The sequence below is a fragment of the Bubalus kerabau genome, chromosome 5 (assembly GCF_029407905.1).
Source record: "Bubalus kerabau isolate K-KA32 ecotype Philippines breed swamp buffalo chromosome 5, PCC_UOA_SB_1v2, whole genome shotgun sequence".
Lineage (NCBI taxonomy): Eukaryota > Metazoa > Chordata > Mammalia > Artiodactyla > Bovidae > Bubalus > Bubalus kerabau.
In genome coordinates, this window is record NC_073628.1 from 135,108,776 (window position 1) to 135,132,570 (window position 23,795).

General features: G+C 61.5%; 1 protein-coding gene across 11 annotated transcripts in view; it reads right to left on the minus strand.

Moving 5' to 3' along the window:
- Positions 1 to 1,508: 1,508 nt before the first annotated feature.
- PPP1R12B (protein phosphatase 1 regulatory subunit 12B) overlaps positions 1,509 to 23,795 on the minus strand; it is a 171,280-nt gene continuing 148,993 nt past the window's right edge. For 10 of the 11 annotated variants that reach the window (XM_055583199.1, XM_055583204.1, XM_055583202.1 and 7 more), the window contains 7 exons: positions 20,685 to 20,701; positions 17,840 to 17,969; positions 17,103 to 17,207; positions 12,374 to 12,424; positions 11,744 to 11,794; positions 8,571 to 8,726; positions 1,509 to 5,808 (listed from right to left, as the gene is read on the minus strand). In XM_055583199.1, coding sequence (XP_055439174.1) covers positions 8,592 to 8,726; positions 11,744 to 11,794; positions 12,374 to 12,424; positions 17,103 to 17,207; positions 17,840 to 17,969; positions 20,685 to 20,701 — 489 coding nt within the window. In that variant the 3' untranslated portion in view covers positions 1,509 to 5,808; positions 8,571 to 8,591. The remainder of the gene's footprint in view (positions 5,809 to 8,570; positions 8,727 to 11,743; positions 11,795 to 12,373; positions 12,425 to 17,102; positions 17,208 to 17,839; positions 17,970 to 20,684; positions 20,702 to 23,795) is intronic. The other variant, XM_055583203.1, reaches the window with a different exon arrangement.

The window sequence follows — 23,795 nt, forward strand, 5'->3', positions numbered from 1 at the left end:
GGACGGCGGCTCCCGCCAGCAGCCCCCAGGTGGGGTGGCCCTTCCGTGGGCCCTGCTGAGAGGGCGCACTGGCTGAGGCCATGGTGGGGCGTGGGCCCCGCGCTCCACGAACTGGGGGAGGGGCTGTGGGCGGGATGGACCCCAGATCCCTCAGAGCAGCCGGGTGTCCTGCCCCGACCCCTCCCGTCCCAGCACTGGCGCGGCGGCTTCTGAAGCCCCCGACCAGGGCAGGCAGGCCCAGGCTCCCGCAGCGTGCGGCCCACCGGACCCCAGCCTGCCTCACAGGCCACCCCCACCCCCTGCCCCCGCTTGGCGGTGCCCCCCACCCCCCAACGGACTCTGGTCTCTCGTCAGTTTGTTCTTTTGTAACGAGCAGCATCTCCTTATTAAAGAAAAGAGCTGAAAGCAAGCTGGGGCTGGGGGTCTCTGCTTGTTCCTGCTGGGCAGGGTGAGGGCACAGTTCTGAGACCCTGGCCCTGGGCTCAGGGGGGCGGTGGGCATGCGGGGCCCTCAGGGCAGCTTCTGGGGGGCCTTCAGGGAGGAGGGGTGGATCAGACCCTTGGTGCGCCCCCACCAGCCAGCAGAGCAGGCCTGGGACGCGGCCGCAGCCTGAGCCCCGTGGGGTCTGTGGAATGAGACCACCTACAAATGCTGGGTTAGCTCATGGAGAAACCCGAGATGTCTGACCTGAGGCCAGGGCTTCGGGGGTTTTCAGGAACAGGCAGCACCCCCCAACCCGGAAAATGTGCCCCCCCTCACCTCAGCCCGTGGCGGTCTCCTCAGGGGTCCTGGCAGGCCCTGAGCCCTGTGGGCATCTGGTCCCAACTCCGGATCAAGAAGGCAGAGTGCCCTTCAGGCTGGCCGGGGGGGTCTCAGGAGGGAGTGGCCGGGCCTCAGCGGTCCCCGGGTCTCTAGGGGATGCGTCTCCACTGACCGCAAGGAGCTCTTGCTGCGCACCTGCTCCTGAGCCCTGGACCTCCACGGGTGACCGCGGGGGACGAGGCGCCTGGCCCCTCCCTGGCCCCCAGTGTGGTGATGGGGCCTCTGCAGGGCGTGAAGAAACCGGGGGGGCATGGGGTGGATGCAGGGCCAGGCCTGGGCAGCTGCCCACACTGAATGCCACCATCTCCGGTGACCCCGTCCACTGCCTTTACGGTCTGGAGCTCTGGAGGGGCTCTGGCTCCCCTGACCCGAGCGGTGGCCCCGAGACCCCGCTGCGGAGGGCAGAGACCAGGACCTGGTCACGAGCACCAGGGTCACCGCCGGACAGGCCCACGGTCGTGCCCCAGGCCCCTGGGCCACGCGGCCAGCCCTGGGATGCAGGCCCCGATGGCCGGGATGGTGATGTGGGGACGCCACGGGCTGGCCCACGGCCACGCCACCCCAAATGTGCCAACCGCGTCTGAGCTTGGACACCAAGCAGGGTCAGGCCTGGTGGGAGAAATACCACAGGCTGGCCCAGACATGAGGTGCTATGAGCCCCGTTTCCTAAAGCTCGGAGACCATCACAAAGTTAAAACACAATTTAATTTACTCATTTATAAATACTGTTGTGTTTACAGGCATCATACAGACGTGAATATTATTATTTCCAAACTTCCAAACACAGAATACTTAATAATACTATGTAACAACAACCAGTAAAACAAAACCATTCACCTCAGGGTTGAAAGGCCACTCAAAAGTTGCATAAAAATACATTCAGCTCACGAAGTGCATCTGGGCTCCTCCCTGAACCCCGCCCCCCCCGTGTGTGTACACAGAGGTGCTGTCCCAGAGGGGAGTCGGGGGCAGGGGGTGAGGTGACGGGCGGGGGTGTGGGGACCCCGGGGAGCTTCTCACGCGTGCGCTCCACCCAGCCGGCCAAGGCAGCGGCAGGAGACGGGGTGGGGGGGGACCAGAGTCACAGCCTGAAGCAGAGCCCCTCGCGGCAGGTTGGGGGGCAGTCTCCCCCCTCGACCGGACAGTCGGCCTTTCGGGGGCTCAGAGCCCTGCCCCTGCAGCCCGCCTCCAGGGGGCCTGGCTGGAGGCCAGTCCTCCAGCCCAGGAGGCAGGTGGGGTGGAGGCAAGGGGCAGGGCAGAGCCCAGGGCTCCGCCCACATCCGAGACCACCTAGGCGCCTCCAGCTGGAAGCAGGGCTGCCCCCGGGGCCCCACCAGGCCAGGCCTCCCCCCGAGGGCTTTGCAAGTTGGGGTGACTCGTGGAAAACCACCCCCTCCTCTGAGCACCACGGGCTCCAAGTGAGAAAAGCAAAGACTGAGTGTTAGGGAAATGCAGGCGCAGGAGGGTGGAAGGCATGTCTGTTCTGGAAAGACACAGGCGCATCCCGAAGCCACCGTAAGGGGCCACCCAAGGCAGAGATCACTCTGGAGTCCCTCTCAGGACAGTGGGCAGAGGAACCGGAGTGGCCGGGCAGTGGGGGGCGGAGGGCAAAGATGCGAGTTAACAGAGCCCCGGATGAAGCCGGGGTGAGGCTGTGACGTCTCTGAGCAGCAAACACACCACACGCAGGCTGGAAGCAAGAGTGACCCCTGAGCGCAGCACCCCTCAGGGGGACCAGACTCTCAGCCGCTTCTGTCTGCAGTCTTCTCCCCAGCCTGCGTCCAGCCCGGCCTCCCGGGAGGCAGCGCCACCTCTGTCTGGCCTTTCCTCGCCCCAGAGCCTGCTCACTCCCCAGGAGCTGCGCAGTGCCAGCTCCCAGGCCCCAGGGAGTCGGCACAGGTGACAGACGCAGCCCTGCTCCCGGCAGGGGGGCCGACCTCGGCCCGGGACAGCCCCAACAGCCCCCCAGGACTGAGACTGGTTCCCATCCAGGATGGTCCTGCTGCTTAAGGACGGCTGCTGGGAGACAGCTCAAGACCACCAGGGGCCACACCACCTCCCGGGAGGGCCGCTCGCCCAGAGGCTCACCCGGCCACCGGGGGGACTGCCCTCCACGCTGAATTTACTCTCCCGCTTAGCCACACACTTAAACAGTTTGAATGGAGACGAAAACGAGAATTTATGAAGTTAGAATGAGCAAAATCTGAGTGTGAGAACTATCTGGTCTCCTTAGGAATCAAAAAAACCACAGACTCTCAGGTCTAGAGACCCGACCCCAGACCAGTCCAGCCCCTTCAGACGGCAGCACGGCTGCCTGGGGCAGGCGCGGCCCCTGGGCCCGACGCCCAGCCCTGTCCTTCCAGCCGGTTCCTCCTGCTGCCCCCCGCCTCCTCACGGTGCCCGAGGACTCACCCCTAGCTGCCGACACCTGCCTTGACGCTCAGCACGGGGACAGCGCTCGGTACTGGCCCTGACTGGGAGGACTGCCTATGCCCGCTCCGTCCAGAGGCGGGGTGCCAGGGGCTCCCCTGCTAGCTGGAGCTGGGCCCTCCCTGCTGGCTCAGCTGTGAAGTCTTGAGGCTTCCCCCTGGAGGCACGCGGGCTGGGGCCCCGGGAAGCCCCTCCGTGCTGTCTCCACTGCCTTGCACCCACAGCAGCGCCCACCCCGTCGGGCTCCTGCGACAGCAGCCTGGCTGAAACCCTGACGTCCGTCTGTCCGTCTGGGCAGATCACAGTCAGGCGGAGGCGGGGGCTACTCCAACAGCCCTGACCCCTCCTTGAGGCGGGGGCGGGGACCGAGGGAAGCCAACGCCCTGCAGGAGGGGAGACGGAGGCCCGGTCCTCAGGTCCAGGAGCAGTGGCCTCGGGAACAGGGTGGCGAAGCGGCCAGGCTGCAGCTGGAGGCCTGGTCGTCAGGCCCGGAAGAGCAGCCTCTCTGGAAAACCGCAAACCGCCGCCGCCAAGGAGCCTCCCAGGCGCCAACCTCCCGTTCAGGCACCGTGGTGACAGGGCAGAGCCCCCGGGGCAGCAAGGAGGCCCTGGCCACCACCTTACGACCCACACAGCCTGGGAAAGAGACCCGATTCAGGGTCCCCTACAGAATGAGCTGCGTGAGACCGTGCCTGAGACTGCGGTGGTGCACACCACGGGCTCCGGCCACAGGGCCCGCCCTCCCGAGCCCGGGCCTAACACACGAGGGCTGCGGGAGGTGCCCGCGGCCCAGAAGGCACAGCCGGAGCTCCTCCGCCTGCTCCGCCCGCCGCGAGAAGGGTGGGATGACCCCTCCCACTCAGCCTCCTTCTGAAAAAGAGGCAGGGCCGTGCCGGCCCGGTCCCGGGGGTCAGGGTCAAGGCCCCCTGCGGGTCCCCAAGAACAAAGGAGTGGTGCATTGAAGACTGGAGCTTCCCCTGACGTGGTGTTGCCCCCGGCCCGCCTGTCCCCACTGTCAGACCCCCCTATCGTGCGCATGGGGAAGGGTCTGCACGCCCTGAGAAAGCAGTTTTGCCCCAGGAGACAGACCTGTCTGGAACCGGGACTGTAATCGATCATAGCTCTGGGTTAAGGAGCACGGAACGCTTCTGAGGGCCACGGAGGAGCTGGAGCACTCTGTCATTTTCTCAGACAGAGGTAGCATTTGCTGATAACTACACACCAGACGTCAACAGCAACCCCAAAGCTGACCCGCGCGCTCATACCAGCCGAGGGGCGGAGCTCCGACAGAAAGCACACGCCTCAGTGTTAACACCAAGCCATCACCAAGGACTCATGACCCGACTCTTCACTGGACCAAGGGCGTGGTCCGTCCAGGCTTCTGTCCGGGGAGGAAGCCACGTCGGGACGAGCAGAGAGAGCAGGCCATGTGGGGACTGAGCTCTGGGCCAGGGAGCCGCCGGCGCCTCGGGGTCCCCAACCACGCACAGCAGGGCTGGCACGTCTCAGGGGGGGCCTCAGGAAGACCTCCGCTGCCACCCGGAACCTTTCTGGTTATCATCATCTCCCAACTTGCGAGTGATCAAGGCACAACCCCCGAAGCTCCCTGACCCGGGGTGGGGTTCCCGGACACAGCTGTGGAGGGGGGCCCTGCCCCTGCCGGAGCCTGGACTCCTGCTGCTCCTAAGCAAGTGAGCACCTCTCCCCACACACGCCCAGAGTCACCAGGTCAGCGTCCCTGAGGCTCGTGTCCTCGTCAGGAGCAAGTGGGCCTCACTCACACCCGCCTCCAGCGGGTCCACCTCCAGCAGCCCGCCCCACGCGCCTCAGAAGCCCTCAAGAAGGTGTTGCTTCTCTCAGGACAGGAAATTGGGTCAAGGGAGCTGAGGCAGGCGGGGCGCTCAGAGCCCAGGTTTTCTGGTGAAGAAACTGCTGTGACGGGGGACAGGCGCACTGAGAGCCCGGCCCGGCTTCGCGGCGTGAGCGCCTGGACGGACTGCAGGGCTCAGAGCCTGTCCAGCATCTGCGCCCCAGGCACGCACAGCGGGGGCACAAAGGAAGGACGGCAGCAGCACAGACGCGGGGATGAGCCAGGCCGCCCGAGCTCGGGGCGGGCGCCTCAACAGCCAGGCATCAGCAGGTGGTCAGTAGAAAAGCCGCTCCACCAGCATCGCCGCGTGGGCTCAGAGGACAGTCAGCTCCTGGGCGGCAGGGGCGAGTGGCCGGGCAGCGGGAGGCCCTGTCTGAGGCGGGCCTGGCAACCCCAAGCCGCCTCCGGACGCCCAGCCGGCCGAGGGTCGCCGTGGTGCCTTGATGGGAACTGTCTGAGCCGGGGGGTGGGGGGGGTGGGAGGAGGGGGCTGGGGGGCCGCTGAGGGCATGGTGGCTGACGGCGGCTGGCGGCCAGAGGCAGGTCCTGGCTCGGCTGGTGGGAGCGGACACGGGCCGTCCCCGGCAGCCCAGGCTGGGCCTACTTGGACAGCTTGCTGATGACTCTGATGAGGGCACCGTTTTCGTCTTTCAGCCTCTGGTTGTCGGACTTCAGCTCCGTCAGGACCTGCAGGGCGGAGGAAGAAGCGTGAGGCCTGGCGTGGCCCGCACCAGGCCACTGTGTGAGGGTGACCAGCGCCAGCTCCCAGCCCTGCGGCGGGGACACCCTCTCCCCTTCCTGGGCGAGTGACTGCTTCCTGTGTCCTCCCCGGGAGCACTTTGGTTGGAGAGACTGGAGCAGAGCATGTGCTGGGGACCCAGGGACGTTCGGAGGGCGATGGGGGCGGCGGGGGGCAGGGGCACAGCCCAGGCCTCCGCTCACATCCACAGGACGATGTGCGGGTCCCACTGCTGCAGCCCGGGGATGGGACCACTGAGGCCCCTGGGGTCGTGGCGCACGCGGCCTCGTCAGCCCCAACACCGGGCCGGGACTGCCGTGGGAGGCGGGCGTGTTGTTCCGTCAGCCCTGGACCCTCACACCCCGCTGCTTGACCTGTGGGACGAAGGGAGCAGCGGCCCTCAGCCCAGGCAGGGCGCTCCCAAGGGAGGCATGGGGTCCAAGCGCCCTGACAGCCCCGCAGGAACGCGGCTGGTGTATGAGCCAGCTGCAGGCACTGGTCCGAGAGAGAGAACTCGTTCACCTCAAGGGCGACCAAATCTCTACTCCCATCCCTTCAGGGCCAATGTCCTCTGCTCAGTCGTTCAGGCCTACAGTCCCCATCGGGCCATGTTCCTGGGGCTAATTCCAGGTCTGGCTCTGCTAGTAACACTCAGGGGCCAGTCAGATTCCTGAAAAGGATGGAACTGTCCCCTCAGCCCCTTACGGATGAAGCAGGTTAAGTTGCAGACAAACGTGTGTGGACCGCAGATAGAAGCACTGGTACCCAGAGGACAGAGAGTATCTGGAGCGTCAGGACGGCCTCAGGGGCTGGGACACAGCCAACCTCACGGCCACAGACGTGGACAGGAGCCCAGCATCACTGTCCACGCAGCCCCTCACGGGAAGGCTGACGCTGCAGGTGCGGGTCCAGAAGCCAGGCCACGTCAGGCACCTGGCTCTCTTCTCTGGGTTTACCACTTTGTATCTAGAAAGGCCCATCCCTGCCCTGGTGCCCCACAAAGCAGGGACTCCGAGGAGCCCACAGCCGTGGCGTGGCATGTAGGAGGGCGCTGATCCAGAAACACCAGAGCAGGGCGATCCTCTGAGCCCTGTGACACCCCCGAAGCCCCATCAGAGCCCGGACAGCCTCCCTGCCCACCCTCAGCCTCAACTGCTCAGACGCCTGGGCCGAGAGGCTGGGAGAGGCCCTCTGACGTGCCCTCCCAGGCCGCCAGCAGACGCCCGGGCCATTCCCACAGCGGGCTCTGGACGGGAAGTAGCTCCATGTGGGTACGGCCGCGTCACCGCTGGCAGCTCTCAGATTGGGTCTCAACTGCTGCCTTTGAAAACACGTCCAAATACGGCCCTGACTCTCGAGAGATTCACTTCCAGGTTAAGTCTCGATTCTTTGGGAAAACTAGGTCGAGGCACTTTCTCAGCCGCCCGAGCTTCTGCTGACAGTCTGGGGCCGTCGGAAAGGACTGGGAGCGGCTGGCGCTCAGACGGCAGAGGTCGCCTGCCCCCCACTCTCCCAGTGACCTGGGGCAGGTCGCTTCCTCTGACTCGGTTCTTTCCACAAGAACAGTGGCTGGTTTCTCACTGAATGAGAACATGTAAGCAGAGAGCGTGGCACGGGCCTGCACAGACCATCACCAGCTCTGCAGTCCCCAGCCCCAACCAGGCCCAGGATCTTCTGCACCAGAGAGGCACTGAGAAAACTGGGCCATCTTTTGGGGCCCCCAGTTCACCCCAAGTCAAGGGCTGATCTCCCTGAGTGGAGCGTGGCCCTCACGCACCTTCCCAGGAGGCCAGGAGCTTCTCGGCCGGCAGGGGGACCCCAGTGTGCCTGACGGGAACGGGGGTAGGGGGTTCAGACCCAGCGGGTGCGAGCTGCCAGCTATTGACCCAGAGGCACAGCAGACAGGCAGAAAGAAGAGCAAGCCTCGGTCGGGACTGATTAGATTGTTGCTGGAAATTAAAAACTCGTTTCAGAGAGTGAATCCACAGAGCAGTGAGCACAACTCAGGCCACCTTGGTGGGAAACGTGCCGACTGGGAGTCGGGCCTCAGACCGCGTGAGGGAGCGGCTCTGAGTCCAGCGCACGCGTTTCCTGGTCCTCTGGTGACCGCTCACGGCCACCTGCCTGTGGCCCCGTCAGGGAGGGCCTGGCCGTGGGAGGGGCCCTGCCCCAGACCCAGACCTGTGATAGGCGGGAGGGCACGGCCCCCAACACGGGAGAAGAAGGCAAGATCCAGCGCGGCAGCTGGCGGGAGAGGAGCAGGCTCAGAGCCCCTGCCCAGCACTCGCTCTGGGCAGGGCCCGGGGCCTGGTTCTCACCTGGCTGCACACAGAACAAGCGGGGAGCTCTAGACACCCCGGACCTCAGACTTGGAGGCTGAGCAGCACGTGGAATCCAGCCCTCGGGCGTCTGGAGCCCGCAGCCCCTGCCCTTGGTCACAGCACCCCAGGCCCAACCTGACTGCTCCAGGGAACAGGCTGCACTGGGGTCACAGCTGACCGAGAGCCCGCCCTCCCCCTAGAAACACGTGGTGTTCACACACAGGCCAGGACCCACGCGGACCTGCGTGGCCACCTTGAGGGAAGAGTCTCAACAGGGCCCAGGCCAGGCCCCTGCCCTGCGCCTGCAGACCACCAACCTTCATGGACCCCACACGTGAAGGCTCTGGGGGCGAGTGCAGAGCCTGAGGCCGACAACAGAGGGAACGTGCCTGGAGTGGAGGAGGGGAGGACTAGAGCCCCTGGGGGTCCGAGCCCTCGACGGCCTCCGAGAGTCTGGCCACAACCCGGGTCAGAGCCCGGTTCTCGGCCTGCAGCTGCTCATTCATGTGCTTCAAGGTCTGAATCTGTTTTAGCTGGTGGAGGTTCTGCAGAGAGTGAGACACGGACGGACAGACAGACAGGACAGGCCAGAAAAGAGAAAAGTGGGACAAAGAAGTCACATGACTTTCTGTTTCTGCTTTTAGTCTGCATGCAAGGAAGGCAAGGCGAGGCAGAAGATGGGGGGTAGGCAGGGGGGGCTGGGGGCTGGCTGTGGCAGGGGTGAGCCTGGGGGCCGGTGTCCGGGGCTGCCCTGCTCCCCTCTCCTCAAGTCCTCCCCTGAACTTGGCTCCTGACTCCCATTCGTCTCCTCTCTGAGTCTCTACTACCTCACTTATGTTTCATTTTCAATGGAGCTAGGCCTGTGGGAGGTGCACCTGCGGCAGCAAGGCCTGCTCTGCTGCCCGGAAGCCAGGGTGGAGACCTGCTCCCTGCCCCGGGGCAGGGCTGGAAGCATGGCTGTGCCTGAGGCGGAGGCCTCGTCTCAGAAAGTGGACGAGTGGCCAGCGCCAGGCCCGTCCAGCGGTCACCCCACAGCACTGCGGACGGAGCAGGGGAGCGCGGGCACAGCCGTCCCGTGAAGGACTACAGCCAGCGATAAACAGGCTCCTGCCCGGCCCAGTCCTTTCCGCCAGACCTCTGAGCCTGAAGCTGGGACCATCGGCTCTGGGAGGGAGAGAACGGACTCCGCGGACGGATACGATGACCTGCGGGTTACATGACTACAGACAGGTCGCCAGGCACCAGAGGGGAAGGACAGAAATAGAAGGTGAGGAAGGCTATAGTTTCCAGGAGAGAAAGAAGAAAACAAGAAGCAGCACGAAGGGGAAACGGTGAAAAGGAAACACGCAGACAGACGGCCGACCCTTGACCCACAGCCGGAGACTAGCCGCCCGGGAAGCGGGAGGGTGGCCCGCGGTTCCCAGGAGCCCAGAAAGGCTGGGCCAGGGGTCCTCTCAGCGAGCGGGTGAGCGGGGTTACGGTGCAGCGCGTGGGGCCAGGCGCAAGGACCCGGAGACAGTCCAGAGCGCTGCCCCTTCCCTGGGGCTGACGGGACCGGTGCTTTCAGCAATCACGGTCCCTCCATGAAATGGTCCTTGCCTCCTAGAGTGGCGTTCAACTAGGAGAGCAACTCTCAGAACCTGGGAGCACAGGCGGGTTGAGGGGAAGAATGTAGCTGTGGGGCAGGGCAGTCCGCGGGGGCAGGCCTAAGAACAGGCGTGGCAGGGAGCAGCCAAGCAGGGGCCAGGGTCAGCCAGGGACGCTTCCAGAGCAGGAAAACAAAACTCCAAGAGCAGTAACCACAAGGACGGGCTGCAGGGCCTCCCATGCCAGCACCTGGGGGAGGGGAGGGGAGGGGAGCAAAGGGGGTGAGGGGGTGAGGGGCGGGGAGGAAGGGGAGGAGATTGGGAAGGGTGAGATAGGGGAGGGTGAGGGGGTGAGATGGGGGAGGGATGAGGGGGGAGGAGATGGGGGTGAGGAAGTGGGGGAGGGGTGAAGGTGGAGGTGGGGGGTGAGATGGGGGAGGGGTGAGGAGATGGAGGGGTGGGGAGTGAGGAGGTGGGGGAGGGGAGGGTGTGAGACGGGGGAGGGGTGAGGGGTGAGGGGGGAGGCAGGCCAGCCCACCTCAGGGTCCAGAGTCAGGAAACCAGCCCCAGCCCCATCTGTCCTTGAGCCCCTCCTGCTTCCTGCGACCACACCTGCAGGGCCTGAGCTTCTGTATACACCGAACAGTCCCCTGGGCACAGGCTGGCAGGGAGAATAGGCTGGCCGCATGAAAAGCCAGGTTCCGGTCAGCATGCCTGCTGCCCGGGGCGCAGACACAGGCCCCACCCGCGGCACAGAACCAGGGCCTCGTGGGGCACCGCCCCGTGTGCCTGACTTCGATACAGAGAAGAGAAGGCCTGTGACCCCGCTGAGGGAACCGCAGGGGAAGAAGAGGAGACAGAGCCACCTGCCTGAGCTGCGGCCTGAGTGCTCCCGCACGGGTGGGAGCGGCCTGGCGGCTCCCCCCACGCAGGCCAAGCAGACCAGAGGGCAGCCTGGCCTGGAGCGGATGAGGCCCGGGCTCCTCAAGGCCCTGTTTACAGGGTCCCAGCTCGGGCTGTGTCTACGCTCTCCTACGCGCTGGCCCGTTTCCTAAGGAGCACCCTGACAGCAGCCACAGTGTAGCTCAAGAGAGGCAAACACAGAGGAGCCCCGAGGAAGCAAGGCCCACCCTGCGGACCGGGGCACGGACGTGCTGCCTGTGTGGGGGGCACGCTCAGAGCGCTGGGCAGAGCGTCCAGAGAAGCCAGCAGCTGGGGAGCGCAGGCCCCACGCCCTCAGGAGAGGCGGCCCTGCTGCAGATACAGGTGGGCCCTGCCCGAAACTGCCCGGCAGCGTGGCCCGTCCACCCTGGGATGCCGAGCCTGCCGCGCACGTGCCTCCTGTGCTGGAGCCATGCAGACTGACGCGACTCCTGGCACCGGACCGCGAGTCAGTTATGACGTTGTCAGGCCCTGGGCAAGTTTTTTCAGTAAATAACCAACCTTTTCAGACCATGGGAACAGGGAACGATCTCCCACAAAGGGCTCAGCTCAGAGCACAGTGCCTCTGGCTCCCAGGGTGGAGTCTGAGTGTGTTTCACACGAGTGTGCAGCCCCCTCACTGTCGCCCCAACGCCCAGATCCGACACCACCGTGCCCTGCCCCCCCCCCCCCAATCCTGTGCCCTTGAGTGCAACTCCCAGGGCCTGAGGGCTGATGGTGGGGATGGTCGCTGCAGGTCCCTAGTCCCGCTGAACGTTCCAGGTGGAGGGCCCAGGAGCGGCCCCACCTGCGGCCTGTCCTCAGGGCTGGAGCTGGAAGCCGGGGTTTGTCCTCTCGTCCAGCCCCTTGGGTGAAGCCCTCAGAGGAAACCCTCCAGGTTCAGCTCAGGTTTGCCCCAGCCAGTTAGACGTCCCCTTGACCCAAAGGCCACGTCCGTTCCAAGGGGCTGAGGGTCGAGCCCAGGCTCCCCTCACCCACACTGTGCACACCCCTCATGAGCCCCCGCGGCCGCCCACAGGTAAGCCTCTCCATACCTTCATCTCCTCTTCCATCTCTGACATCTTCCGCTCCAGGGCCCGCCTCTCCTGTTCAACAGAGCAAGACGCTGAGTACTGACGGACTCCGAGGCAGTCAAGAAGCTGTCCCCCAGGCCCCGCTTAGCCAGAACCCGCATGTAAAACTGAGCTGCCTTCCAAATTAAACACGGTAACAGGAGAGATGGGAATGTATTTTATACTCCAAGTCAAGGCGACATTGGAGGCCATCAGTACATCTGACTTTTCCCAACCAGAGAATGTCGACCCCCAGAAAGATCCTGTGTGTGCTCGGGAGGAGTCAGCAGCTGACTGAGAAGCCCCCTCTCCTCGGTCAGAATGAGCGGGCTGTCTGCTCACGTTTGGTCCTTAGCCCTCACTCCAGGGCACTGCCAAAAGCTCCCCTTCTGTTCAGCGGGGCGGGAGGGCACGTGCGCTGGGGCAAGCACACTGCAGGCAGCTGAGTCTGCACAGCTCCACCTGCCCCAGCGATGCCAGCAGCCCCCCGGACCCCTGCCCTGAGCTCAGAGGCCGCCCCGGGACCAGCAACCAAACTGCCGCCCGGAGGCAGAGAGAACGGCACGCACTGGGCCGGCCGCACCGAAGCCCTGCCCCCCAACGCACACGCACCCGCTTCTCCGTCTCCAGTGCCGACGACCGGTCAGGGACCTTGTCTTGCTTCTGTTGGTGCAAAAGGAAGGAAGGAAGGAACACAGTTGTTACTGAGGGTCTCAGGGCCAGAGGCTCGTCTCGTCCAGCCCCCACCAGCCGCCCACGAGGTGGCGGGGCTCCAGGCGGTCACACAGCAAGCCCTGCACACGGGTCCTGACACGACTGAGACGCACTTCACCACCCCTCCTGGTTTCACAGAATCCCCACGGCGGAGTGGGGTGGGGGGGCAGGGCCCCCGGAAATATGACACGGCAGGGACACGACGGCATAGTCACCACACACAACACACCAAGCACAACACACACACACACACACACACCACACCAAACACAACACAACACGCACACACAACACACACAATAGACCAAACACAACACACACACACACACCAAACACAACACACACACACACACCAAACACAACACACACAACACACACACTACTCGCACACACAACGCACACAACAGACCAAACACAACACACACACACAACACACACACACAACACACACAATAGACCAAACACAACACGCACACACAACACACACAACACACACTAACATACCAAACACAACACACAAAACACGCACACACAACACACCAAACACAACACGCACCCACAACACACCAAGCACAACACACACACTACATGCACACACAACACACACACCACATACATGTGTACACATACACCACACGCACACTACATGCACACACAACACACACACACACAACAGACCAAACAACACACACAACACACCAAACAGAACACGCACACACACAAGTCACCCACACCACATACACATGTATACACACACCACACGCACACTACACGCACACACAACACACCCACACAACGCACACTACACGCACACACAACACACACCCACACCACACTGCAGGCACACACAACATACCAAACACAACACACACACACACATCATGCACACACAACACACCCACAACACATCCACACTACACGCACACACAACACACACACACAACACACCAAACACCACACACACAAACACGCACACTACATGCACACACAACACGCACCCACACCACACATGCACACACGTCACACGCACACTACATGCACACACAACACACACCCACACAACATGCACACACACAACACACAATGTACACACACACATACTACATGCACACACAACACACACCCACACAACACACTCAACACACCAAACACAACACACACCTACACACAACACGCACACTACATGCATACACAACACACACCCACACATAAGACATCCACATTACATATACAACACTCCCCAACACAGAACACACACACACACACCAAACACAACACGCACCCTACATGCACACACAACACACACCCACACAACATGCACACACAACACACACAGTACATGTACACATACACAACACACATACTACATGCACACACAACACATACCCACACATAAGACACCCACATCACATACACAACACTCCCTAACACACACACGTACACACATACATGTATATACACATACCACACCCACAGAGACTACATGTACACACACACCCACCACCCACACTACACACATACATGTTTACACACACCACACATAACACGTACACATACAAGCAACACACCCCCACATAACACACCCCCACATGTACACATACATGTATACACACATTCAGCACACACTACATACATATTACATACACAAACAACCCCTCACAATACACACTATGTGTACACACACAAACATCCAAATACACGACATACCCACTACATGTATATACATACAGCACCCAGCACACACAACACATACTACATGTACACACACAACACACCCACACATAACACACACCCACATGTACACACTACATGTACACACAGATACATTCACCACACACAACACGCCTACACACAACACACTATGTACACACTACACGTATATGCACACTACGTAGTACTACATGTATACACACAACACACACTACATGTACACACAGAGAATACGCCCACATTTATCACACACAACACACTACTACACACTACACGTATACACACATGCCACACACGGCATGTACACACATACACATGTACACATACACAGACACCACCACACACAACAAACATCCAACACACAGTACATACACACTCATTCACCACACACCCACAAAACAGACTACATATATACACATTCACCACATACATACATCAGACATACATGATATGTATACACAAAACACAAAGAAACAAACACACTATCTGTATACACACACTCACCACATACAACACACTGCCACACATGCCCACACACACTACATTCAACACACACTACACACACCCACACGTTCACCACATACACCACACACACTAAATACAAACACACTACACACCCACAACACACACATTACATACACACATTCACTACACACTCCCACACAATACACACTCATCACATACACACCCACACAAATACACACACTACATATACACACATTCACCATATACACACAACACCCCCACAACACATACACATACACACACACACACACACACAAATATACATGGAGATACAAACACGCTTCAGGGCTGCCCATCTTGCCCTGCACCGCGCCCCCTTCCCTCTCTGGAATCTCGGGCCAGAGGGAATGGAGGTGCCTTTCTCCCGTAAAAGCCGGAGCGCCAGCCGCTCTGAGCGGCCCTCTGCTCTGCTCCCTCTGTTCTGGGGACAGAGGCGGTGGTGTTCACGGTGGGCGGGCTGGAGTCCCTGAGGTCTCAGTCTGTCCACAGACCTGCCTGCTGTGCGCAGGGCCTCCTGCTTCCTGCACTGGGCCTGACTCGGGTGCGATCCCATTTGGACGAGGGAGGGGCTGCACTGGCGCTGCCCTCTGCCGCTTCCTTTCTTTACGCTGGCCGTGCTGGGTCTTCGCTGCTGTGCGGGCTGCTCTCCAGCTGCGGGGCACGGGCGCCGCACTGCGGTGGCTTCTCTCGGGGAGCGCGGGCTCTAGGCACGTGGCTCGGGCTCCAGGTTGTGGAGCATGGGCTTAGCTGCTCCTCAGCATGTGGGATCTTTGAGGACCAGGGATCAAACCCACGTCTCCTGCACTGGCAGGCAGATTCTTCACCTCTGAGCCACCAGGGGAGCCTCTACTTTTAATACATAATTTGGAGAGGAGCTAAAAAGATTCAGCCAGCACAGCTAAAAAGCAAAGCAGCTTCAAGGCTGGACTGCTCCATGGGGCATGGGGACGCCCCCAGGCCCCTTCTGCTCTCAGCACTTCAGAACCAGGCAGAACATCTTACGACCAATAGACCGCTGATGACGACAAAGAGACTGCCCACGCTGAGTGCCAGGCGCAGGGACGCTGGATAAACGCAGGAAGCACACTGAGTGCCAGGCGCAGGAACGCTGGATAGACGCAGGAAGCATGCTGAGTGCCAGGCGCAGGGACACTGGATAGACGCAGAAAGCACGCTGCGTTCTCGAGAAGGCTTCTTTCTCAGTGAAGCACTGGCCGGAACCGGCAGAGACCTGGGATTTCAGGCTCCTGTCCGAAGCTCTCGCCGGTGTCTCTGAAGGGCACGGCTGTTGGCCGCTCCCTCCGCGGAGAAGCAGGAGGAGAGAAGGGGCAGGGCAGCTACTCCCTGGTCCTCCTGCCTGAGCCGGGGCCACGGGAGCCATTTCACAGCTACTTCACCTGCACTGGGAGAGCTGAACTAGCTTCTCGGGCAAAAGACTCGTTCTGTTTTGCCTTGGTTTAACTCTAAGCCCTCTGAGTTCGGGTGGGCCTTCCCTGCAAATACGCCGTGTGTCCATGTGGTAACCGTCTGCACACAGATGCGTGGGGCCGACGGGCCTCCCCCTCACTGTCCATCGAACAGTCCATTTTTGGTAAAGAGCAGAGGCCTGGCTTGCAGCACCAGCATTTCTTCTGAATTTCAGTAACTCGTATTTGGCAAAACAAAGCATATTCCGACACACCCAGTAAAGCAGTTGGCTAAAAAGTCCACACACTTCCCCAGGGACGCAGAGGCTGAGTTTATCTTCAACAGCCGCCACACAATCAACGTCCCAGCTCGTGGGAGCACTGTGCCATGAAGTCAAGACTCGGAGGTCAAAGGAGGCGCTGTCCGAGCTTCTGCAGAGGGAGTGGGGGCGGGGCTCCTCACAGGACGCCCCCGGCCTCTGAACCGTGCAGCCCAGGCCCGCGTGGCCAGCACGCAGCCCCTTCAGGACAAAGTCAGCTTTGGCTGCCATGAGCAGGCAGGGCCCTTCCAGGGTGAGGATGAAGGGCAGCTCCCAGGACAGGCGGCTCTGCACTGCGGAGCTGTCCAGAAAGCCCTCGGGGCAGGCTCCCCCGGGCCCGGCCCCCACCCTGGCCCCCTGGGCGCTGGCACCCCTGCTCGCCCGGGGCTTAGGAGGACACTGTCTCCCCCAACATGCTCACTGCTCAGGTCCAGCATTTCCATCTCTGCTTTCAGACCCCATCCTGGGGCAGAACCAACAGCCAGCTCTGGTCTCCACCTGGGCCTCCCTGGCAGACTCAAAACTCTTCCCGCCAGGCCTCCAGGCGGCTTCCCACCGACCCAGCAATGACCCGTGGCAGGTGAAGACCACCTCTCATCTCTGGGGAGGGCCATCCTGACCACCTCGCTGCCGCACCCAAGCCTGGTTCTCCTCTCCCCGCCTCACCTGGGCCATCTTCTCAAGCTTGGACTTCACATCTGCTAGCTCGAGCTGGGCCTCCTGAAGTTTTGTCTTCAGCTTCTGGTTCTCGGTCAGGGCACTCTCGTAGAGCTGGGGAGGGAGAGAGGAGTCAGGTCCCCACCGAGTGGGCAGCTGGGGACAGGTCTCCTGCTGCTGGAACCGGGAGGTCCAAGGGACCGAACAGAAAGACGGCGCTCCCGTTGTCAGCAGCGCTGCTCCCCAGGGGCAGGGGACAGAGCGGACGCGGCACTGTGGGTCTGTGGTGTAAAAACCTGGTTCCCATATCATGGAGGCTTGACGCTGGAGCCTCCCTGTATGTGTATCCATTTTAGCCAAGTTCTGCCTAACAAGACAAACGTTTTGGTAACAAAAAAGTTCTTCCTGGCACCTCGTGCACAGGAAGGGTTTCGAGCCGGCCCCTTGAGCTGGGTTCTCTTCTGCAAGAAGTCAAGGAAATGAGCCGTGAAATAACATAAACCCTCAAACCAGAGTATTCTTGCTGACCGCGACCAAGCAGTGTGTGGCTGGTGCTCACAGGGCTCATGGAAAGCAAACAGCTTTGCTCTCCCTTCCACAAGTCTCAGTCCTTGCTGCTTCCCGCACCTCTAAGCACCCGATTCAGGGACATTTTTACTGTAGAAGAAACAGCGGCCGGCTGAGAGGGGCGACCCAGGCGCCCTGCGGGGCTGTCCCGAGCGGGGCGGGCCGGGGGTGGAGCCCACCTTCCTGTAGTCCCTGCCGCCGTCCTCCTCCGTGCGGCTGCTTAGGGTGGCCAGGCGGGCCTCACGGGCCTCCCGGCGGGCTCTGGCTGAGGCCCGCTCGGTGGATGCGTCACTGCCTCCAGATTCCAGCCTGTGGGAGACACAGGGAAGGGAAAGCTGGTTCCGAGAACAGCAAGGTGTAGGGGAGACGCTAAAGGGCAGCGGACGCTTTCCCCAGAGGTGCTGAGCGCCACAGGGCATGCCCGTCCGCCCGGGCAGGGGGCCAGCCTGCACCCAGCACGCAGTGGTCTGCAAGTTGGCAGTTTAGACACTTGTGCTGGCTGAAATCTCAGAGCTTTTCACACTAGCTTCGGGGTAAATACCTTCCCTCGAGAGAGTGCTTTTAAAAGCAAGTTTCTTGGATCTCAGAGGCTCTTACAGAACAATTCCAATGAAGTCAGAACACGTGGGCTTGGCGCTCTTCGCGGGGCGGGCGGGGCGGGCACGGGCAGGCGAGCTCACCGTCCACGGGCTGGGTGGGGAGGGCACGGGCAGGCGAGGAGGGCACGGGCGGGCGAGGGGGGCACGGAGCAGGCGAGCTCACCGTCCACGGGCTGGGCGGGGAGGGCACGGGCAAGCGAGCTCACCGTCCACCCCCTCCTCTGGATGCCACAGGGGGGCGGCCGTGCCCGGGACAGGACTTCACAGTGTGTAGGGGCTGCATGCTTGGGGTGGACGGTGGCTTCGTTCCAGAACTGGCTGGTCCGAGAGTGGATCACAGACGGAGTGGATCCCTAACAGTGTTCCTCTTTGTCTGGGGCTTTGCTGTTTCCAAGCTAAAATGCAGCCCACGGACGGCCACAGACAGACTGGCCCTGCCGGGCTCCACCCTGAACCAGGACGCGTGAAGGCCCGGCTCTGGACCATCTGCCTGTGGCCCTGTCCTGCGGCCACTGCCTGGAGGTGGGTGGGATCCAGGCACCAGCAGAGGCGGGGCACAGAGGGCCGCCCTGTCCTCAGAGGGGGCTGCGTCCTACAGCAACACTTAAAAAAAAGCACCTTTGGTAAACAGAAATCCGTTCACTGACTTTCCTGATTATAAAAGCGGTACTGCTTGAACTTAAGCGCGGGTATCCGAGTGCCTAAACAGAAAGTGAAAGTCACCCCAAGCCCTGCCCCAGGACAGTCTCTGTTAACAGTTTAGTCCGTGTTCCTGCAGGATGTTAGACACGGAGGTAGGAACAGACACTTCTGTAAAAAAATTCAGAGAACACTTTCCGTGTCTGCCCCTCCTCTTCTCCCCTACACCTGCTCACGACGACTGCGGGCACCCCACACGTATGTAAGGACAGGTCTCCCTCAGTAAAAAAAAAAGAAAAAAAAGATGATTGTGGAGACTTCCACTGTATGGCTACGTGAGCGCTTAATCCTCTATTGAAAGGCCCACACCGTCCATGCTAAGGCACTTAGGTCGTGTCTGACTTTGCGACCCCAGGGACAGTAACTCGCCAGGCTCCTCTATCCATGAGATTCTACAAGCAAGAATACTGGAGTGGGATGACACTTCCTTCTCCAAGGCACACACTGACCTGTCTATAAGTCTTAGTCTATCTGTTCAGTTACTTTCTTAGCATAAAATTTTAGCAGCGGAACTGTTTGGTCAAGAAGTAAATACATTGAGCATCCTACATACAGTAAGGCTTTTAAAACGGACGTCAAAGTTGCTCAGTTGTGTCAACTCGTTGAGACCCCATGGACCATACAGTCTGTGGAATTCTCCAGGCCGGAATACTACCGTGGGTAGCCATTCCTTTCTCCAGCAGATATTCCCAACCCAGGAATCAAACCAGGGTCTCCTGTGTTTCAGGTGGATTCTTTACCAGCTGAGCCACCAGGGAAGCCTTAGAACTAACGCAAGCTGCAAGAAACGTTTTCCCCACTTCTGTCTCTTTACTAGCAGAGATCTGCATCTTATGTGATGAGAGGAAGCTAGAAAGTCACGTGTGACTCGGGGACTGTGGGCTGGGTCCACCAATTCTGAGTCCCTCACTGTTCTACTCACTACAGTTTTATAGCATATTTTGAAGTTGGCAGGGAAATTTATTTTCATAAATGGCATTATAATGTAACAGAGTTCACAAGAAATTAACTGGAGTAAAGCACTTCTTTCCACCAATCTGCAAAATTAATTTTCTTCTGGGTTAGAGGGAAATTAGATTTACCCTCAGCTGGTGCTGGCGAGAGGACGCGCAGGGGGAGAACACGTGCCAGTGTGTAAATTTTAGGGTCTATCAACTAGGAAGCAGCGGCTCTGTCACGAGACGGATCCGCCCCACGCCTCCCGTAACCACGCACCCGTCCCTCTCAGGTTCATCCGAGGGATCACAAACCTGGGGACCGACGGTCTCCACTCTTTCACTTCGTTCTTCAGGAGACCAAGTCTGCCCTTAGGTACTCGGTGAGAAGTTACAGAGGACCCCTCCCCAAACTCTGACAGGCTTCTTCAAGTTTCAGAGCTGCAGCTCACGGGACAAACCTCCCCTGGGCCCATCTGGGTACAGAGAGAGGGCTGGGGCCCCTGGCCCAGAACCACGCGTCCGGCTGGCCACCCCTCTGCCCCGCGCGCCATCAGCACCTCCCTCGGGGCCCGGCTGCTTCCTGCTGAGACTGTCCGTCCAGCCGTCTGTCTGTCGGGACGCTCACGCCCCCCGAGCCCCGGGAACCGAGGTGGAGGCAGGACACAGCGTGATGTGGATGGAGGGGTTGTGCGGGGGGCAAGGAGAGGAGAAGAGAGGACACAGAGGCTGAGGCAGGCGGCGGTGCAGGCAAGCGTTTACTCACGGGTGTGGCGCAGGCAGGGCCTTACCTGGAGAGTCGCTCATGCTGCAGAAAGGAGACAAACAAGAAATCAGTGTCAGCCGCGGGCCGATGTCGGCTGTTTCCATTCCCAAGTGTACTTTCCAACCAGACACCCCAGCTCCACAGCTGCAGATGGGGTGCAGCTTCCCAGGCTAAGGAAAGGCTGCTCAGCAAAGCACCGCCCCACGTGCCCAGCACTCTCAAGACTTGCGGCTGGGTGGCGGGGGGAGCGCGTTGCATTAAGCTGGGGTTCAGCGACCTGTGACAGGACCACCAGCCCCCAACAAACAGCCCTGCGTCCCAGGACCACGCAGGCCTATGACAGGCCGCCTCTCTGCATCTCAGCATCCCGTCTACCCATCTCCTTCCGTTCACACCCAGCCCTGCTCTCGGGGACGCCTTCATCAACTCCGTGAAGGCCCAGGACCGTCCCCACTCTCCCCAGACCCCTGGTGAAGGGAGAAGAGGGCAGGCCGAGGCCCCCTTGCCCCCAGGACAGTGGGAGGAGCAGAGCGAGAAAGCACTGAGGCCTCAGGAGGGGCTCACAGGCCTCACCGGGAGCCCAGCGCTTACGGCCACTGCGGGCAGCAGCGCTAACAGTGTGGCTGCTTCAAGTCTATCTTTGATCACAGATGACCTTTACCCTTTACCTCCACTTCTCCAATAAAAGAACTCAGGCAAAACCCCAAAAAACCCTCCATCGATGTAGATGTGTTTATTTTTCTCTTCTGAGGAGTTAATAACAATATCGTCAAGGGGAGACAGAGGCGGGAGGACAAGGAACAGGACACGCAGGATCCCGCCGGGCTGGGCCTTCCCGGGACGGCGCCCCACGCTGAGGGCCGTGGGCCCCGACCTGGCGACCCGGCTGCGAGGCGCCATCCCCGAAACCCTCGCCTGACCCGGGCTCACGCCCACCAGCTCTGCCTTCCACAGCGCCCCACCGGACCTCCACCCGGACCTCCGGCTGGCAGGTGCCCCCTCAACAGGCCGAGAGCCAGCCTTCGTCCATGAATGGCACCGTGGCCCCGGGTGACCTGCAGCTGGACGTGAGCATTCTGAGTGAAGACCCGCCCCACCACCTACGGAGGAGGTGCTGGAGGCCTGACGTGGGGCCAAACGCCTCCTGACACCTCCGTAACGCCCGGCCCCGCCCCTCTTCGCCAGCCCGGCCCCGCCCCCCTTCGCCAGCCCAGCGGTGTCGCCTGGCCTGAGTGCCAGTGCTCAGGCTGCCCCCAGGGGCTGTGCCGGGGTGGGGGGCTCATGGCCGGGGCCTGCCCATTAGGACACACCCGGACCCCAGAGAAGCGAGGCCAAACCCAGGCTGGGCGACAGCAAGGGCCCCAGCGAATGGAGACCACCGCACAGGGCCTGCTGGGCGGCCGAGCGGGGCACCGAGAGCGTGGCCGGCAGGCCTGCCTGAGCAGCGCGGGCAGACAGAGTGGGGCGAGGAGAGGCAGCGGGGAGACGGTGCTGCTTACGCGCCCCAGGGCCCCCCGCCCTCCTGGTGACGCCCCGGGACCACGCCCAGCCAGGCAGTCAGGCTCTCCCACCCACCCCGTGCACCCAGTCGTTCCGGGCCTCTGAGCAGTAAACCATCCCTTCCTGTCTCTCCTACAGAAACCCAAGCCCCTGGGCAGGGTGTCCGCAGATGGGCCCGTCTGGTGGCCCACAGGTTTACGGCTCGGGGGTTCCTCACATCCTCTCTGTAAGAGTGTGACCTGTTGGGTGAGACTTCAGCTGCGTCTCCAGCCTAAAGTTCTGCGGTGTGTACTGTCTCTGGTGAAGACAGGAAATTCAGCGTTCACCAGGTCCATCTCAGCCAGTTCACCTCCATCAGAGCACATGAATCACGTCCAGGACTCGCTCCTCGCAGGGCAGGGGTGGTGACCTCCCCACTGGGGTGGGTTCCCGCCGTCACGCCCCTGCGGTCCTCGGGTGGGGCAGATCACATGCAGGGGACACGGCGTGGCCTCCGCCAAGGAAGCTACACAGATGGTGGGCCAGCCCTGCCATGCCGCCCTCAGGACAGCCTGCGGCTCCCCGAGGGGCCACCTGGGGGGCCGGAGGGATACACCCCTGCTTCTCCCGCGGGGCTGCGCTTCTCACAGTGCAAGATCCACCTCGGGCGGACTTCCACCAGAAGGCAGGGATGCTGGGGTCAGAGGGAATGGGACTCCTCCTCCACGTGTCCTCCACCCCTCCCAACCTGTGACCACTGGAGCCCCCGGGAGCCTCAGCTTTTTACCTCCGCCTTCAAGGACGAGCCTCAGCCAAGTTTCGAGAAGGTGACCGGCCCCTCAGAGGAGAGCGTGAGTCTCAGGAGACACGATCTGGGTACAGGCGAGGCAGCTCGGCCACACACGCACCACTTCAGAGGGGGACACCTGGGGTTTCTAGAGACGGCACTCTCCCTGCAGCAGCAACGAGCCCGAGGAGGCTTCTGAGAGCCCCAAGGGCAGGTGGGCCTGGATGGGTAGAGGCCTCGGGATGCAGCCCCGGCCTCGGACGGCACGGTGCTGGTGCTGAGATCGTATCCCAGAAACTACTGTTGTGCCTGGCTTCTTAATGCCCTAGATAATCGGGCGTCTAATGGAAAAACACCAGCTATGTGTAGGGAGAGAGAAATCTGGGTTTCTCGATCAAAGGAGCTGCCACTCACTAAGCCCAGCTCCCTGTCACTGCACCTCATTCGGAAGTGTGGGCCTGTCCCTGCAGGGAGCGCTCGGAGTGGGCCGGGAGAGTGGGCTGCGAGCCGGTCAAGGACATCATGAGAGTTGGGGAAGGGCCCAGGGCCCCTGGGGAGGAGCCGGAGCCGCCCCAGTGGCAGCAAAGGCCCAGGCCCGGCCAGGCCGCGCCCTCGGAGGACAGGCCGGGCGTCCTTGCGCCCATGCTCTGGACACGGCCCGAGTCCCCCGCCCTCCAGAGCCACAGGTGAGGACAGGCGTCTGGCGGCCCGTGCTTGAGTCAGCACGTCTCAGGAAGGACTCCCGGTTAGAGACATCGCTGCTCTGCTGGCAGTGAAGGCCAGCGCTGTCGGCCGCGAGATGGGACTGGGTGCTGAGTCTGGGCAGAGGGAAACTACTCAGTTGCTCTCGCAGCCTTTATGGCCCAACTT